Below are 18007 nucleotides of genomic sequence, written 5' to 3'. Positions count from 1 at the left end.
TTTCTTTTTTCATCTTCTCTTTTTGCTTCCATTCATGAATTTTTTCTATCCTTAAAGTGCCCTGGCCTCTCAAGAAAGACTCTAATCTTAGAGTAAAATACCAGTCTTGTGACCTTGTATAATTTAACCTCTGAGCCTTAGTTTTTTCATATGTAAAATGGAGTTCATAATATTCTAGGTATATCTGAGGATTAGAGGTATATATAAAGTGCCTAGCATATAATAGGTTCTCAAAAATGGTAACTCTTTTTTACTTCAGAATGTAGATTGCTTAGAAATCATTAGGCTTTAGTGAAGATGAAAGTAGACCATATTTGGTGCCTAGGAGAGATGGCTGTTTTATTCCATAATTAATCCACTATCCGAAGAAGCCTCATTCTGGTCTTCAATGCATGCTAGAAGATAGTTCTGGTAAAAATACATTTTTTCCAACATTAAGATCTTGTAATTCCAAATTTAATTATACGTAAGTGGTCATCAGTGAAGGAACCAGACACTGATGCAGCATTCAGTGCGGCATCTGTGTGAGGAATGCAGGGATTTATAGTTCTCTAGAGAATAAGGACACAAGGGCTGATGCTTCACTAAAGGAAAGCTGGTGAGGGCCAGTTCCCCTTCTCCATGAGCTTTTTAATGTAGCGAGAAGATTCTATGGCCATGTGGTGTTGGATGCCTACCAGTCATCATGTGAACGTGTACAGATGGAAAGGTCCAGAACTAGCCTTAGGAAGGGGAACCAAAAAAGACAGTATATGTAAGATTAGGAGAAGAAAACCCAGAGAGGACCACTCACCCTCCAGGCACCTTTGCAGCTGCCTTCCTTAGCTTCTGCCAAGGAAGCCAAGTGCCCGCGTCCTGTAAGATGCGGGGTCAGGACGAGCCATTGGGAGACAGAATGTTCCCCTTCCCCCAATCCTCTCTTTAGCACATAGTTTGAAACCACCCTTAACTTCCCTGGGCACATAACCACTGGAGTGGCGGCTTTTTATCCCTCTCCTGCATTTACCTCCTCCACCCCCCGTTCACCGCGACTTCCTTTCTCCTGCACTCCCCTGCTCATCCACACTTCTTGGTTAGCACCTTACTTATTAATTAATGTCCAGTTAGTAAAAGTATTTCTATTCTCGCATGTAAGATAGGGAATGTCTGCTAAGTGGTGTGTGTGTGTGTGTGTGTGCTTGGCGTGTGTGTGTGTGTGTGTGGTATTAGCGTGTGCTCTTCCGATAACCTATACGTTCCACATTTCTATTTGTACATTGCGATTTAATGATCCAAGCATTGGTACCTGTTAGAAGACCTGGTTTCTATTCTTGGTTCAACTACTACTATGCATCCACTTAATATAGGGGTCATGAAGTATGAAATACCTTCAAGGGCCACCAAGAAACATAAATGAGTAAAGTAGCCCAGATAAAAGGCAATAGGTGGGACTGTAGAAAACTAGAAAGTGTGCTTCCTGGCCAAAGGAGACAGCAGAGATGTTATTGCCTGGTCATCAAATGAACGAATGGATGAATAGACATCTCTTTTCTCTCTAATATAGTTATAAAAATCATTTATAGGCCTTTTGTATGTGCGATGATATATGTTGGACCAGCAATATTCTCTCCTGTTATGTGAATACCACTCCTTTTAAAAAGTCAAATTATCATCCCATGCATCACATAGCCTCTAGCAAAGAGAGTTAACACAATCGCACTAAAGTAAAATAAGAAATAGCAGTGTATTTTCACAATAACAAGTATTGGGAAGCAAAACCTTTGCCTTTCCTTTTTTTTTTTTTTTTTTTTTTTTAAATACAATATAGGCTGTAACACGCATAGTAACTGTCAATATGCAACATTCAGTAGGGAAAAGAAGAGGAAGGGGCAGGGTTTGGGGAGATGGGAAAAGTATTTTATAATTTATCATCCCACCTCAACACATTCCACAGAGACACCATCACACGTGGTACCACACATGTGGTACATCTAGAACTTATTCAAACCTCAGTTTTTCTCACATTCTTTCTTCACGACAAAGTCTTAGAAAAAGAAAATGTATTTACAGCTACCCTTGGTAATTACAACCCACATTTTATATTCCTTCCCCTTTGAAATTTTCATGAAACAAAAAAGGATATGGTTTAAAAAAAAAAAGGTGATTATTCATTATATAGAAAATCTTTGAATAATGCATCAAAGATCCATTAAATTAAATGGAAATAATATATTTTACAACTCATCCACAAACTAGTTAGGGATATTGAGTAATGAATGACACAGCAGGGCCTGTGGTTCTCATAGTCACACTGATTGTGAACAGATAATGAGCAAGACATGTTTGAAATCCACAGGCATATGGGAAACTCCTTCTCACTCTGTTTCTTAAGGAAACCATACAATTACCTTGAAATTATAAGCAACTACATGAAGTATCTGTCCTTTAAAATTATTTTGTCACCGCAGGCAGGATTTAATAAATCTAGTCCTAAAGTTAAGTGTAGTGTAGGGGAAGGGCCACTAGATTCCAAAACCAGAGGCCCCCTGTAGTCTCCTGCTGTGTGGCCTCGTTGCCACAATGATATGGTGTCATAAAAAACCACTTACATCAGTGGTATACAATGATCAGCACTTATTTCTGCTTAGGACCCTGTTTAAGTTGGCCGAGCAGTTCTGCTGACCAGAGCTGGGCTTGCGTGGGCGTACGCGTATGTCTGAGGTCAGCTACAGGTCGGTGAGGGACCTCTGCTGCTCTTGGCTGAGCTCTGTCATGTGTCCCCAGCTTTAGTTGGGAGAACTGCTGATCAAGCTCTGTGCTACAAAGTCACTCATCTGCCAGCAAGCTAACCTGGACTTGTTCTGAAGGCAGTGGCAGGGTTCCCTGAGGGGGAGACTTGGAACTGAAACCAAGCCACTTCCTCTGCATTCCATTGGCCAAGACAAGTCAGGAGGCCAGCCCAGGGATAGGGAAGTAGTCCCCACCTCATGATGGAAAAGCTGCAAAGTCCTGTTACAGAGAAGCCAGATACCAGGAGGAGAAGAATTGGGACCATTTTTATAGTGGGGCTGTCACAGGTCTGGGGTAAGTCATTTGGCTTCCCTGGGTAACCGTTACCTTGCCTGTAATCCATAGGTGGTTATTCAGCCCAAGGAGAAAATGTTAAGTAACGTACTTTCAAACGCAAAGGAGGGAAAACCAAAGAATTTTAAACATTTATATGAAGATGCTGGGCATCCAGGCTGTTACTGGGAGATTCCTATTTCTAAAATCAGAAAACCCTAAATGGTTCTGTGGTCCAGAGCTGGCCTCAGACCAGCCCAGTCCCAGGCACCACACCCAAGGCCCGATTCACGATGGTTACTACTGCTCTGTTAGAAGTCACAGCAAACTTTAGGACCATCGCATTGTTTGCCTCAGGAGATAAACTGGTCTTGTCTTCGTATTTTGAAAAAGTGTTATCTTTATACCGAATCATATTACTGTTTTTGAGATATCCTCTTAGTAGTTAAAAACTTTTCATCTCTGCCAGCCTCTCAGTTTTGTGCATATTTTAGTAATATCTCTGGTAACAGTAGTTAGAAGTCAGCACAAGCATTTTCTGAGTAACAGCCTCCCTTGCTGTAAATGTCAGGCAGATGTGGGTGCTGAACAGCCTCTCAACCAAATGCCTTCCTACCGTCACTCAGAAGGCCACTTTCGCTTACACTGAGATGTCCAGAAGACACTCAGTCTTTATCTCTTTGTCTTTCTGAGCGTTCTCCATCCAGGACCCTTGGGGCTTCCTCTCAGCAGCTCTGGGCAGCAGTGTGGTTTTTCACTGCTGCATGGTACACAAGGAAAAGAGTTTTTCGAGAGGACCAGGACGCAGACCTGTCAGAACTGAAATCCACAGGCAAGGCCCAGGTGTCAAGCAGCCTTTTGCAGGCAACCTGTGCTAAATGCCACTTGAAACATCAAGTAACCTTGACTTGGATACCTTAAATTACATCGCTAATTAACACGATAGGGATCACGTTTTGTTTTCACCTCAGACTCTGCTTGAGAGACGCAGACAAATTAGACCTCCAGCAGCCTGGATTTCACAAGACTGTGTAGCCTGGTTGTGAGTGAGGCCAGATGCACTGCAGTGTGGAGACTCCAGGTTGCCAGAGCGAGCCTCAGGACAGCCCCGCCTCCTCAGGGCGGGAGGGAACCTGAACAGGCCTTATCTAACTTGACCCTGTGACACAGAGGCCTTCGGCAGCACCAAGTGGCCCTGCTCACCCCACAGCCAGGTCTCTCTGCTTGGGAGCTGTGGTTGAGTTTCCCCAAAGCCTCAGTCTTCTTAAAACCCGCTTAAAGGCTAAAGGCAAACAAATCTTTTTTGAAACCCGAGTCCGTTTTAAGATGTCTTTACAAAAATCCCCCCTGAACCATTAGCTGTTATGTCATATAATTTCCTTTTCCTGAGAGTCACATTCTTGGTGATTACCGCTATAAGGAATTATAAGCCTCACCCTGTAAGAAGCTCTGTTCGGTTTCCCACGGTGATAATGTGGTACTAAGGCGATTTTCTGAATTTCTACCTGAGGTGTTCTTTCATTTCATTCTGACTATTAAATCCTCTCTCTCTTTTTCTTTCTCTTTGCCTTTCCTGGGTTAGAAACTCTGTATAGGATGATTGATTTAGGTCTGAGCTGATCGTGAGCACAAAGGTCAGTTTGGGGGCAGAACGACAGAATTTACAATCAAGCTGCCTTCAGAAGATATATCTTTGGATGTTTTAAACCTCATTTTGTAATGGTATCATGGGTCGTTTTATATTTTTATAATCTGTGCATCCAGTGGCTAAATAATTCTTTTCAAGACTTTAGCTATTTAGTAAGTAGAAAGTGCTTAGATTTGAATTGGGTTTAATTTAAAATATGTCTTTTTATTTAAAATATGCCTTTAAGATATGCCTGTTTTTAATTTATAATTTTATTTTTTATCATCTTCTAATCCATAGATGAGGTTAATTATTAATAATGGGTTGATACAGAGTTCTTCTTTTTTGACCAGCTACAGATAATAAATTTTAAAACTTAACTCGTATGGGATCAGAGAGTAACCTGAACATATTAGATTTCTCCAGGAAAACAATTCCAGTGGAAGAAACTTAAAAGGATACAGTTCCACTCAGTAAAAGTCCAGGCTGCCTAACAGAGTAAAGGCAGCTCAAGGATGCTTTCTTAGAGAGCTGAGTGTGTGTCAGGGACTAGCTCTGACCGGGCAAGGTATTCAAGTAAGTGACTTGGGAGGTCCCTTTACACAAATTCTGTGTTCCTTTGTCTAGGCTTTCAGAAAGTAGAGAAAGGAGGGTAATGAACATATACAGAGCCCTATGCTAAGCTCCGGGCTAACCTTTTCATCCTTTCTACAAAACACAGAATTATTCACCCCATTTTACAGATGAGGAAACTGAGGGCCTAGGCAAAAAAGTGAGGATTCAGAACTTGAGTCCACCTGAGTCCAAGCACCCTGAGCTGATTGCAGCAGACCTTCTGCATCAGCCCTGGGCCCAGCTCTCTGGGCCTGCACAGGAGGGCAGGAAGGGAACAGAACTGAGCCTACTGCGGGAAAGGCTGCATTTTCCCTACTTGGGGGAGAAGCAGGGACCTTTGGTAATTATAGATGTGAACAGTAGGTGTCAGTACATTCACAATGATGGTGCCTGTTAAATCACTAAATTTTCTTTTTCTGGGTTCTGTATCATTTTCAAAGAAGCGCTTTATATGAGTCATCTGAGCAATTTGTACAAAGCATTCTTTCCCATTAGAATAAAAAAAGTCAAATACAGATGTCAACTGTCAGAGGAGTTCTTTGCGTTCTCTCTGCGACATTAATGCCCGAGCAACTCAGCATCAGCTGTCCTAAACCTGACTTAGACAAGCTTCATTGTGACCCCTGCTGCTTCTGGGCCTCCTCTGGCCTTTGCTCTCTCTACTCTTACACAGAGATTGGGGATGCTAGAGATACTTAAGAAAATCACTTCTTTAAAAACCCTCCATCGCCAAATAGTGATAAAATGTGTTCAACTTCAAAAGGTTAGGACAAAGAATTAGACCCACCATCTGGCCTACTGTATAACAGATATAGCCAGGTGACCCTCTGTGACCACATTTCCAGCAACATCACCCCCAGAGCTTCAGGATTGGCCGCAAACATAATGAGCTTCCCAGAACTCTCCACCTCGGAGGCTCTGTGTGCTTGAGGCATCTGTAGAACCTCGTTGTGTTCGAAGATTGTGCCTTTCTGACTGGGTTTGAGGTTTGCTTAAGTTTCTTTAGGGTGAACCTGTGCTGCATTTTTTTCTTAATGACACAAATGAGCTCCCTCAGTTGGCTTTTAGCAATTGCCTTGGGTAAAATTTTCCTCCAGGCCATATTCTGTCTGTTTGGGGAAAGGGGGAGTCTTCAAGGTTCTTTGGCCCTGGGATGCCGGCTCTAGTGAGCTTCCTTGGATTGTCCTCGTGGGACAGGACACCAGATGACACCATGCAACTATATTTGGCCGAGGACTCCATTTATCTTCGTCGACAAGAATGTAAACTCTATGACTCGACACATTTTTATTGAGCACCAACTATGTGTTTGATATTGTGCCGGGTGCTATAATAGGTGGCCTTAAATTATTTTTAACTTAACATGAAATTAGTATGGGGGAAAAAAAACAATATAATAATAAAAGTTATTTATCATTTATCAAGTTATAAGGTTATTAAGTTACCATGATTATCCTCTAGTATAAGTTGTCATTTATGAGTTAAGAATCGTGTTGGCCACTCACTTCTCCATGTGAAGAACACATAAAACTACTTTTTATTAGCAAAACCAGACAATTCTATTGGTTGTGAATAGATAACAAATAGCTGAGTGGAATTAGTGCCCCGTTTGTTTCTGCCCAGCCTGCAGAGTGGGATGAACCTGCAGATATGCTTTGTCAACGACAGCGGCAGTGACAAGGACAGCGATGCCGATGACAGTAAGACTGAAACCAGCTTGGACACGCCCTTGTCGCCCATGGTGAGTCCAGAAGCTGCCACCGAAGCTCGGTGCGTGTGCTCTACTGGTCGTTGAGCCTCTTTTCTGCTGTTTATCGGGAACGAACATTGGACAGATTTAAAAAGAGAAAAAGTCTCTTTGCCTTTCTTGACATGGCATGGTCCTAACATGTAACAGTGACCGAAAGAGCAAAACTGTGATACGGCAAGGATACATGAGCTCTGTGAACGTTAGTGACTGCCTTCGTGTTAAACCGTAAGAGAAATTACCTGTACCTTAAAAAATTCTAAAGGAAAATGTGCTAAATACCAATCCTTCCCCCCTGGGTTTAGAAATATGGGCACAGACCAGCAGTAGGACACATTTTAAAAGACAGGATGGAGGGCAGGGCAGGGCGGGAAGGCTGGTGCACGGAGATGTCGCTCAGAGAACCAGCAAGATGGCATGTGTAGCGCATTCCTTACCCATTCCTTGCACACATATTATAAAAGATGGCTCACCGATCTTGGGTGCTTGTTGCTGGAATTCTTTCCACTCCGTGAGATCTATGTATCGCCTTTCTCACCAACCATCAGGTTTTCTTACCAAGGAAACCGTGTCGATCATTGGGCACCTGAGATCCTGTCCACTGCAGAGAGCAAGGGGCTGCCTCAGCTTTAGGTTAAATATGTTGCTTGTCTGGTCACTTTGGGATAGGCTTTGAAACTAAGAATCAAAGAAATATCTACAGTTCATCATAAATATATTCTATTATTTATTTATACTACTCTTTATGCTAAAGTCATAGTATATTATTAACACTGAAGAAATAAACTGCCCTTTTAAACGTTGCTTGAGATTGGTACAGATCGAATCGAGCGGCGAGTTGAGTTGCTGGAGGGAGCTCCAGGAGAGGCCTCGGGGACCGCAGTGTCCCCTCTTCAAGATGGTGCCCACCATGGAAAGCTCAGGGCTGCTCTTTTTCCCTTTGCAGAGCAAACAGAGTTCTTCCTATTCTGATAGAGACACTACTGAAGAAGAATCCGAATCCCTAGATGACATGGATTTTCTCACAAGGCAAAAGAAATTACAAGCTGAAGCCAAAATGGCCCTTGCCATGGCCAAACCAATGGCCAAAATGCAAGTAGAAGTGGAAAAACAGAACAGAAAAAAGTCTCCCGTCGCTGATCTCGTAAGCAGCAAACGCTGAAGCGCAAGCGAGTGTTTGGTGACTGCAAATGGTTGACGCTGTCCCTGTCCTTTACCAGAATTATGCAAACTTGGGTTTCTCCGAGGCAGTTTGTAAAAAGTACTGCCATTGAGAAATATTTACGTTTGTTTCTTTTCCTTTTCTACTGTATCACTGAAAGATACAAAAGCAACAGATTACACAGAAGTAAACTTTTCTCTTGATTGATATCTACTATGTTTTTTAGGGGTGATATTAGCTGTCATGAGGATATTTAAATTCCTTTAAAGCAATCTCAGTTTAAGAACCTAGTGGTAGTGCCATACTCACTATTGCTACAGCTCTCATTCAACAAACACAATATACCACAGTGGATAAGAGCCCTGCACTTTGGATTTTAAGTCTAACTCCACCACTGACCTGCTGTGGTCTTCAGGTTCATCTTAAATCACCAGTTCCTAGCAAGTGCTTGCTAGGAAGTTCCATGCCTTTGGCTTGCAACATCTGTTTTCTAGAATACAATGTAGTAGTTACAAGTCATTTATTATACAAGTTTCAGTTTTCTCTTCAATGAAACAAGAATAATAACAACACCTATGTCAGAGCACAGTTGTGAGAATTGAGTGAACAAAACATTCAAAGCACATAGCACAGTGCTTCTAGCATGGTATAAATTAGTGGCTGATGTTGTTAATTGTATCCGTGTCGTTGCTATTACTTGAGCTCCCCAGTAATTCATCTCTGGATGTGATAATTGACTCACGGTTGTCATAGCATGTGCTAAGAACCAATCCGAAAACTTTTGAGTAGTGTAGCATTTTGATGCCAGTTGTGTTTTAGAAAATGTGGTGTGTGGGGCCTCACATTGGGAAAGTTAGACTGGGAAAGCTTTTAAGCCCAGAACTTGAAGTGAAGCGGGTGAACGAGGTTGGGTTTTTGAGGAGGAAACTGGGTCTTATGTTCAGTGTACTTGTTGCTCTGTTCACACCTCCATTTCTTCCTGCTTTGTATCCTCAGCTGCCACACATGCCTCATATAAGTGAATGCTTGATGAAAAGAAGTTTAAAGCCCACTGACCTGAGAGACATGACTATTGGGCAGCTACAAGTGATAGTCAATGATCTCCATTCCCAGATAGAAAGTAAGTGTAAGATGTGCTTGAAAATAGAGTATTAAATGTAAAATGTAATGGGATAGTACCACTTCTTTGATTCGGTTCCTTCTTACACATTTCACTGGATTCCTACTGTGTGCTTGCAAGGAAAGGAAGAGAATCACAGGGCGTGTGCTCACTCTCACGCTCTCTGTCTGTCTGTCTGTCTGTCTGTCTCTCTCATATTACTTTGAAATATTCAGAACATTTAAGAATTTCTCAAGATTTGCAGAGATTATAGGTCCTTTTTATTCATCTTAAATCACCAGCTCCTAGCAAGTGCCTGGCATGCCTTTGGCTTGCAACATCTGTTTCTAGAACACAAGTTAGTAGTTACTAGTCATTTATTATACAATTATACCCTCGACTTCACTTGTACATACATTCAGTTTAGGTCATCAAATCAAACTCAGTTTATTTCGTGGCATTCCGTGTGGTGAACATATAAATGACCAATCTGTGAAAATTACAGAGTGACAAAATATGGGCCTGTCTTCCCCAGAATAACTGAAGTGTGCAGAGGGGTAGTGAGTGAGCGGTGATACTCGAGCCGATTGGTTGCACAAGAGAAGGGGAGTCGCTTGGCCCGATGCAAGACAGAACATGCTCACTCGGGCTGTGTGGTTCGGCCAGATGGACTCACAGGCTCTCAGGAACATATGATTTGATAAAATCCTGTGGACTTACAGATAAAACCACCTAAGAGACCTGCCAACCAAACGCATTCAAACAAACCAACCATAAAAAACATTTAGGAACCAAGTGGGGAAACTTGAACACTGACTGAATGTTTTATTAAAGATTTATTTGTTTCTTCAGGTACAATAAAGGTGTTGTGGCTATGTTATTTTTTTAAAGAGCCCTGTCTTTAGAGATATACACTGAAGCACTGACAGATGAAATAATATGATGTCTGGCATTTGCTTTAAAATAATCCAGGGGGAAAAGGGGAGATAAGAGGAATCAAGACTGGCCATGAGTTGATAATTGTTGAAGCTAATTAAATGCATTCTTAAACTATTCTCTTAGCTTTTGTATCAGTTTGAAATTTTCCATAATAAAAAGTTAAAAACTTCATATAAAAAAATCTTTCTATACACTGTGCAGGCACTGATCTAGGTACTAGTCCTAAAAACAAGCCCAAGAGCACATTAGAAAAACTAGAATTGGACATACACAGTGTCAAGTTAATACATTTAGTATTGTTTTACAGTCAAGAGAGTTTAACATTTTAATTAAGAAACCATAGATTCACAGGATTTTTTTTTTTAATTCTACTACATTTTAATTTTAGTTGAGAATAAATTATTAGGAATGTTATTCTTTCAAGTGACATTCTACCACTGAAACATCTTCCTTAGACTTTTAAATGATAAAATTGCCATCTCGTCCTTTTCAGGGGTAGATGAAGTTTTAGACTTATTTGTATGATTTTTTTTCTTCCTTTTTAAAGTTGGAAACTAGTCTGAACTAAAGGCAGACAAATACATCATGTGAGGTCGGGATCTCCAAAAACATTTCCAAGGGGGACCTCAGTGAATACCCACTTCCTTTCTTTGGTTTCCGGGCCCAGAGCTCTTGCTAAATTAATGCTCTCTCCCTTGTGTCCATGTGTCCAGACCTAGAAGCTTTAATTCTTAGCTGAACTGAGGGGGAAAAGTAAGAGAGAGGCACAGAAGCCAAATCGACACAGACCCCTGACTTCAAGAGGATTAAAAATGTTTTTATTTATTTTATTCCCAGTAGAAATCTTAAGGAATAGTTTCCTTGGCACCCGTTGTCCAGAGACTTCAGGGGTTATTTCTTCAGGTCTTATACATCTGGCTTTCCAATATCTTTAGCTAATACTTTTTCCTAGAACAGCCTGCTCATAGGGCTGCTCCTTCCCTGGGCCACGAAAAGCCTTTGAGCATCCCTGGGGCGCTGTCCTCGCCGTCTGAGCATCCGCTGTAACGCTGTCAGGTGCAGCGGGCCGACCTCACCCCCAACCCCCACTGACCCTTGGGGTGGGGGGAGCACCCTGAAGATGAACAGTGGAGAGCTTAATAAATTCTAGAGATTTTTTGTTCACATTTCTTTGAAACTAAACCCCAGTCTTTCTAACAGGCCATTTTCCTAATAGTTAACAATTTTTTTCCTCACTTTAATGTGAATGTATTTGGAAATACTTGTACTTTACTCCTTTTCTTTCAACACTCCTGTAATGATGCACACTAGTCATGTTCTCCAATTGATGGCTTCTCCTGAGCTTATGAGAAGCTAATGTAAGAATTCTAAATTTTAACAAAATGTCCTCTTATGTTAAACTGTATTATGTATGTGTACATATATATATATATATATATATATATATATATATATATACACACACACATATATATATATGTATATGTGTGTATGTAGTTATCTATGGTATATGTTTAATGGTCCATAAATAGTTCCTCATTCTGACTGGGATGCAATCTTATCTATTTTTAAATGCTCTCTTTCCTTCGCCCCAGGCTTGAATGAAGAGTTGGTCCAGCTGCTTCTCATCCGAGATGAGCTGCACACAGAACAAGACGCCATGCTTGTGGACATCGAAGACTTGACCAGGTCAGTGATGTTTCGCCCTTTCCAAAGAAAGAAAGAAGCCCGGGATATTATGAAGTTGAAGAATTAGGGCAAGAGTGAGCTCTAGAGAACTTCCTTCCTCACTTCCATGAGTAACTCACCTAATCTCTGCTGGCGTCAGCTGTTTATTTTATTGGAAGGGACGTGGCCAAAACTGCTTTCCAAACGCATTGCTTTCTCACAGCCATCCTCCCTTGTGATGGATTGTCAGGGCATTAGAACTTCTTACAGCCTGCCCAAGTCAGGTCAGCAGTTCTGGCCTAGGAGGACTTTATCCTGATGGACTGGATGCTGGGGAGTTGGCCCTAAGCCGTTGCGTGCTGGCGTGTTTCCAGCTCACGAACAGCCACGTGGCGGGTGCCACAGAATGGCACTTGCTGTTATATGACCTGACTCTTGATCGCATCTGCCATGCCCAGAAGGCAGGGGCACTGGCGTGTTTCCACAGCGCTAGTGCCACCAGATTGTACTCACGGGGGGGAAACTCCAGGACTTGAGTTTCTAACTGGGCCTGGCTCCAAGCGCCTCACTGTAAAAAGGTAAAAAATGTTTCCTTCCCTAGGGGTTAAGGAAACTGGGCTAATGCTTCAAGATCTTGCATTTCGTAGTAGTTTTCCTTGTAGAAAAGCCTGTCACCATAAGCACATGAACTATACGAAGTACAGTGAGCATTCCTTTTATCTCATATTTACTGTGTCACCTTTTCCGAGACAGTTTGTATGAAGTTCTTTAAACCAGGAGGCAACAATTACTATTAATCCTAGAAATGATATTCAGAGAGTAGAAGGCTCCCCAAGGGAAGAAAACACAGCTTGTTACAATAACATAAGGAGTTAACCACATGATCCAGAACCGTCCAAGGGAAGCTTGAAAACATATGTAGTGAAAATGCTCTCAGGACCTCTTCTCAGTGTGGTAAAATATATATATTTTTTAAACTGGGTAAAATATTTTTCTAAATGCAATGTTATAAAAATAGTTTTGGTAGCAAAATAAATGCCACAGAACTATATTTAGGCTTTTTTTTTTTAAAGACCTTCAGGCAGCACTCTGTTTTGTATGCTTTGAGTATTACATTGCCTCACCCCCTAACAAAAAAAATCAAAAACAAAAGAAAAACAAAACACCAGAAGGCTTTCTTGCATCTTCTTAGCATATTTGCCGATACCTGAAATATCACAGTAACACTCGAATAATACTGTTGCCATCTACAGATGTATTCAGGCACTGCACCAACATCCACAAGACATCCCCCTTTTTGTTAGTCTAAGAAATTTGTATACAGGTATTAAAATTTTGGGAAATCGGTAGTGAAATATACAACCAGGACCTGCATCTTCTGAATAACATTTAAACTCTTTGGTAAATTCTGTGACTTTCCTGAGAGCAGAGACCTTTTCTCTGCCCCTCAGGCAGCACTGGCATTCCTCGTTGTTGGGAGGACATTGAGAGGCTCCTCCCATCTCTCAAAGGATTAAGCTATTACTTAGGTGTATAGTGTATTTTTTTTTATACCTTTCAGATGGTGTGATCTTGGGAAGCAGGGCAGGCAGAAGCATGGAGTTAAAAGGAGAGGAGTCACTAATTTAAAGGTGTTGGAGGAACCCTTTCAATTGGAACAGGTGGAGAGAAGTTTCTGTGTCCAGTCCCGGCTGCAGAATATTACTTTGCTCATGGGAGAAACTGAGGATACTTAAATATCCCTAAGGGTAGTAGTCCCAGAGCTTTGCAGCCAGATCCGAGAGGGCTGAGAGCATGATTGTAGGAACTGCTGAAGTCCTGTTCACCTCTGCTCTTTACCTGTCCAACTCCTACCATTCCAGGGGGGCAGTTCAGATCAGGTTCTCAGACTTGGCTGCACGTTAGAACCACCTGGGGAGCGTTATAAACTATCGATGCCTGGATCTCACCCCGAGACATTCTGTGGAGTGGCCTGGGCATTCGGAGTTTTTAAAGCTCCCCACATGGTTTCAGTGTGCAGCCAAAGGAGGACGGGTGGTTTGGATGACACCTCTTTGGCGAAGACGCTGAGACTGGGGTAGGACCCTCTTCCTTTGTTCCTGGCAACATGGCATTCCTCCCATGTGGAGCCAAATCATACTCCATTATATTTGTTTGTCTGCCGTCTGTTTCTACCTGACTGTAATCCCCCTGAAAGCAGAGAGGACACCATTTTCATTTCATTGGCGTGTCCCCAGAGCCTAAGACAGGGCCTGCCAGGTACATAGTAGGTCTTCAAAAATGATTGTTCATAAAAAGGTGTCCCTGTGGGGCTTGAGTAAAACAAATCCTAATAAGGACTTTGGTATAAATAGTCGATGTGAAAATCTTTTAGTTTTATGGACAGAAACTCTTTACCCTCCTTTGTTTAAAATTTTAGTAAAATTCACCCTTGTATGTATGTCTTAAAATAACACCCAGTTTTCAGTATTTTACAAAGCTGTTTCCTATCTGTTTTTTCCTTCTTTCTCAGAGAAAACCCTTGCTGTGTGTAGACAAGCATTTGTGCACACACACGTGCACACACAGATACGTATTTTAAAACTGCTGTAAGAACTATAATTTAATTAGCTACAGTGGAATCTCAGCTCACTGGGCATCAAAATATTTCTTGAGCTGAATGCCTTTAAATGAGGCCCATGAGCTACTTTGTGAATATGATCAAGGTTCTTTTATACACATAAACAGGTGGTCTGCTAAAGGGTATAATTTTTTTTTTTAGGAATAGAAGAGCTGATGATATCTCTTTCTTGAGTTCTTTTATTGTTAAATGAATATCATCAATTATTTGTGGGCTGCCGAATGTGGCAAGGACACTGTTGTCACTTCCCTATTTCTGAAAATATTTGTGGTTTGTCTTCCCTGTTCCATAGATGTGAGACATTGTGCATAAAACCAATGAGTTAAGCTTGACGTCACTGACTACCCAAATCAGGGCAGCACACGAAAACTGCCCCGATCCTTTGATTACAGCCAGAAACCATATCCTGAGTTACTTTTCTCTTGACAAATTTATAATTTCCTAAAATCCTCCTTCAAAACATTTGTCTTTTGCAGCCTTCAGACCCTACCATTCCCTGAGAAGACATTTAACTCAAGTAATGTAAGCAAGCAGCTTGGCCAATTCCTCCCGCTCTGTCTCCACCAGCCAGGTGCCAGGTTGGCCAGCCTTTTGGGCTCACAGGCCATAACAGGGCTTGATGAATAAGACTCACCTCGCCCTACGCCTACCCTCACTGCCACGATCGTACCCTTGGGACTGATTGAGAGCGGGGAAGAGTATGAAAACATGGAAAATCTTTACATTCACAAAGGCCTACCATTTGTTAGGAAGACATGAGCTTTTGTAAGAATGGAACTGGTTTCAGAGTTGTCGGAAGCCTTGTTAATACTTAGATTTGTGTCTGTGTGTGTGTGGTGTGTTTAGATGAAGCAGTCAAAAGGTTACTTTGTCCCACCACCTTGTTTTGACTTTTTGCTTGGCACTTATTTTCTATCTGCTCGCTATTTGTTTGCTATTTGTTCCTTATTTCTCTCTCCTTTGGAATATATGCTCTGTGAGAACAAAGAGCTTATTGTCTGTTTACCCCAAACCCCTCGCACCAGAGCAGTGCCTGCCTTCACATAGTAAACTTTTGTGGGATAAATAATCCCAGAGACATCGCTTTTCATTTTTAAACAAAGCACTTTTCTTCTCAAAGGAAGTGACGTCTGCCAATCCCAGGTGAATCCAGTGGCTTATTAAATAAAAGGAATCACATATAGAATATAAAAATCGAAGAGGGCAAATCTCTTGGAATTAAGAACTGTTTCTTGTTTCTCTTGATTTCACTCTGAGTAGCTCTGAACCTCAGTTTGGAGGATGTTTTAGCTGTTGATTGGAAAGCACCTTGAATCTTTCTTCTTAGCACTAAACAATTGTATTACTAATTTTACAGACATGCTGAAAGCCAGCAGAAGCACATGGCAGAAAAAATGCCTGCAAAGTGAAAAGAAGCCATCCAACCAGAGGACAAGCTAGACTTTATTTTGCTTCTGTGGTTGTAAAAATGCTGTTGTTAAAGGTGGCGCAGAAACACACATCAGTGTTAGTCATTGGTAATGTTTGAAGCTTAACGTCCAGTGATTGGCCTTTGCTTCTTAATTTATTTTAATTTTTTACTGTACCACTAAATATCAGGCATTTTAATAAAATATTGTTACAAAAAAAATGTACAGTACTTACACCACCACAAATCATGGTTAATAAAAGAGGGTAGTTTCAACTTTATTTTTATTTGTTTAGAGATTTTAAGTTGGAGCAGTATTTTACCATTGACTACTTTCATTCTTCACTGTAGTTTTAACGAAGAACTGTAAATGACGGTGCTATACAAGTCAAAAAATACATGCCTGCCTCGTAGTGAAGTTGTAGCTCTCCGTAATATGTATATTTTAATCAGTTTTCAACATTTTGTGAATGTTGACTACCTGAAGTTCATCTTTAGATGTGCTATTAACATTCTGTTGGATTCAGAGGGTTCCTTGAAAGTTTTATGTATAAATATGTAAAATAAAAATTAAAACTTTGTTTCATATGATATGTCTTTTTGCTCACTAGCAAGCCGTACACTCGCCATATTTCTTTTTCTCTCTTCCCCAACTAAATTCTTCGCCAGGAAGCTTTTATTAGTGAAAAAGTACAGAGCTCCCGAGGATGAGGACAAGCAGTACAGCAAATTGCAGGAAGTTGGGGACCCGTGTGTGAGTGTGTGTGTCTGAGTTGAGGGCGTGTGGGTGAGTGATCCAAAGAAGACGACATCAACATAGCAGAAATAGCACTTCTGTTATTATTCGAAGTTATCAATCTGGAATTTGAGCGCTATACCATTGAAATGCTGCTGGTCTTATCAGAGCCTATTACTACGTCAAAACTGCAGCTACCAGTTTGCCACATGAACACACTAAGCTTACATTTACACTTTGCTCAAGACCAGCTCTTGCCATTTTTCCGGTTTTAACCACTTTCATTAGTCTCGTGAAGAAAAAATGCCAAGTCTAAAGAAGTAGATTCCAAGTTATTCCCCAATAAGTAGAGAGCTTCAGAAAATCAATTTAATTAGCTAATGTTGAGGCAGGTATTAGGGAACCACAAACTAAGACAGAGATGAGCAATCAACATTCCAGAACCACCCACAGACTACCAGGTTTCACTCTAAGGTCCATGATGTAATCTGAATATAGATGTTTAGACAACTGTCTACATTTTCCTTTCTTGAAAATACCCAGCTAGATATTTTAAGTAAGAGTGGCCCATTTTCATAGTCTTCTATAATCTTAAATTGTTAACACTAATCATTTTTATGGGACTCAATCAAGTTATTTTTATTTAGAAAAATAAAGCAGCCCATAAGTGTATTTCCGCTTTTGTGAGTTGGCTAAATGAGAGAGTGTGTGTGTGTGTGAGGATGTGTGGCAGGTTGTGCACGCCCCACTACACTAAAGGATGGGGCCTCAAGTCCTCTCTGCCTGGCAGTCTCTAACAGCCCTGAAGTCCTGTACCAGCTGTCATCTCCAGGGTTGATCCCAGTCCCAGGGATCCAGGCACAGCTGTTGGTCCTGTGCTTCTTCAGCTGGGTAAGAATGTTGGTCAGCGAGCAGTGGTTCTCATCTTTAGCAGCATAGTGGAACCACCTGGGGAACTTAGCAACCATTGGGGCCTGGGTCCCGCCCCCACAGATAGTGATTTAATTGGCCCAGGGTGTGCCCTAGACGTCGGGGTTTTTTTAAAGGCCACTAGGTAATACTAATGTTGAGAACAACTACCTGAGACTTTCTTCCTTTTTAGCTTTTCTTTAACTATTTTCTTAGTATCTAGTATTTTTCTAATTGAAATGTATTCCTATTAATTTGGAACTTGTGGGGAGAGCTAACTTAGAAAGAATGCTATAAAAAAATGCCTGTGCCCAGTAAGAGCAGCAGTGTGACCTAAACCTCCAGAGACATCCACAACCTGGAGTGATGACGCCAAAACAGCCCACCAAGAAAGATGGTCTTAATTTTTTAAGTCTTTGCCAGAATTGCCAATTT

General features: G+C 41.3%; 1 protein-coding gene across 9 annotated transcripts in view; it reads left to right on the top strand.

The window, feature by feature from the left end:
• Positions 1-16515, top strand: part of SCHIP1 (schwannomin interacting protein 1) — a 133902-nt gene extending 117387 nt beyond the window's left edge. For 4 of the 9 annotated variants that reach the window (XM_039857446.1, XM_039857441.1, XM_039857447.1 and 1 more), the window contains exons 4-9: positions 6908-7025; positions 7978-8175; positions 9190-9313; positions 11827-11920; positions 13461-13560; positions 15877-16515. In XM_039857446.1, the coding sequence (XP_039713380.1) occupies positions 6908-7025; positions 7978-8175; positions 9190-9313; positions 11827-11920; positions 13461-13560; positions 15877-15885 (643 nt within the window). In that variant the 3' untranslated portion in view covers positions 15886-16515. The remainder of the gene's footprint in view (positions 1-6907; positions 7026-7977; positions 8176-9189; positions 9314-11826; positions 11921-13460; positions 13561-15876) is intronic. The other 5 variants (XM_039857444.1, XM_039857450.1, XM_039857443.1 and 2 more) reach the window with 4 other exon arrangements.
• Positions 16516-18007: the final 1492 nt, after the last annotated feature.

This window comes from Pteropus medius, unplaced genomic scaffold, assembly GCF_902729225.1.
Source record: "Pteropus medius unplaced genomic scaffold, Ma_sr-lr_union100, whole genome shotgun sequence".
Lineage (NCBI taxonomy): Eukaryota > Metazoa > Chordata > Mammalia > Chiroptera > Pteropodidae > Pteropus > Pteropus medius.
The sequence above is the reverse complement of the archived record's forward strand: the minus strand, read 5'-3'. Positions and strand labels throughout refer to the sequence as shown.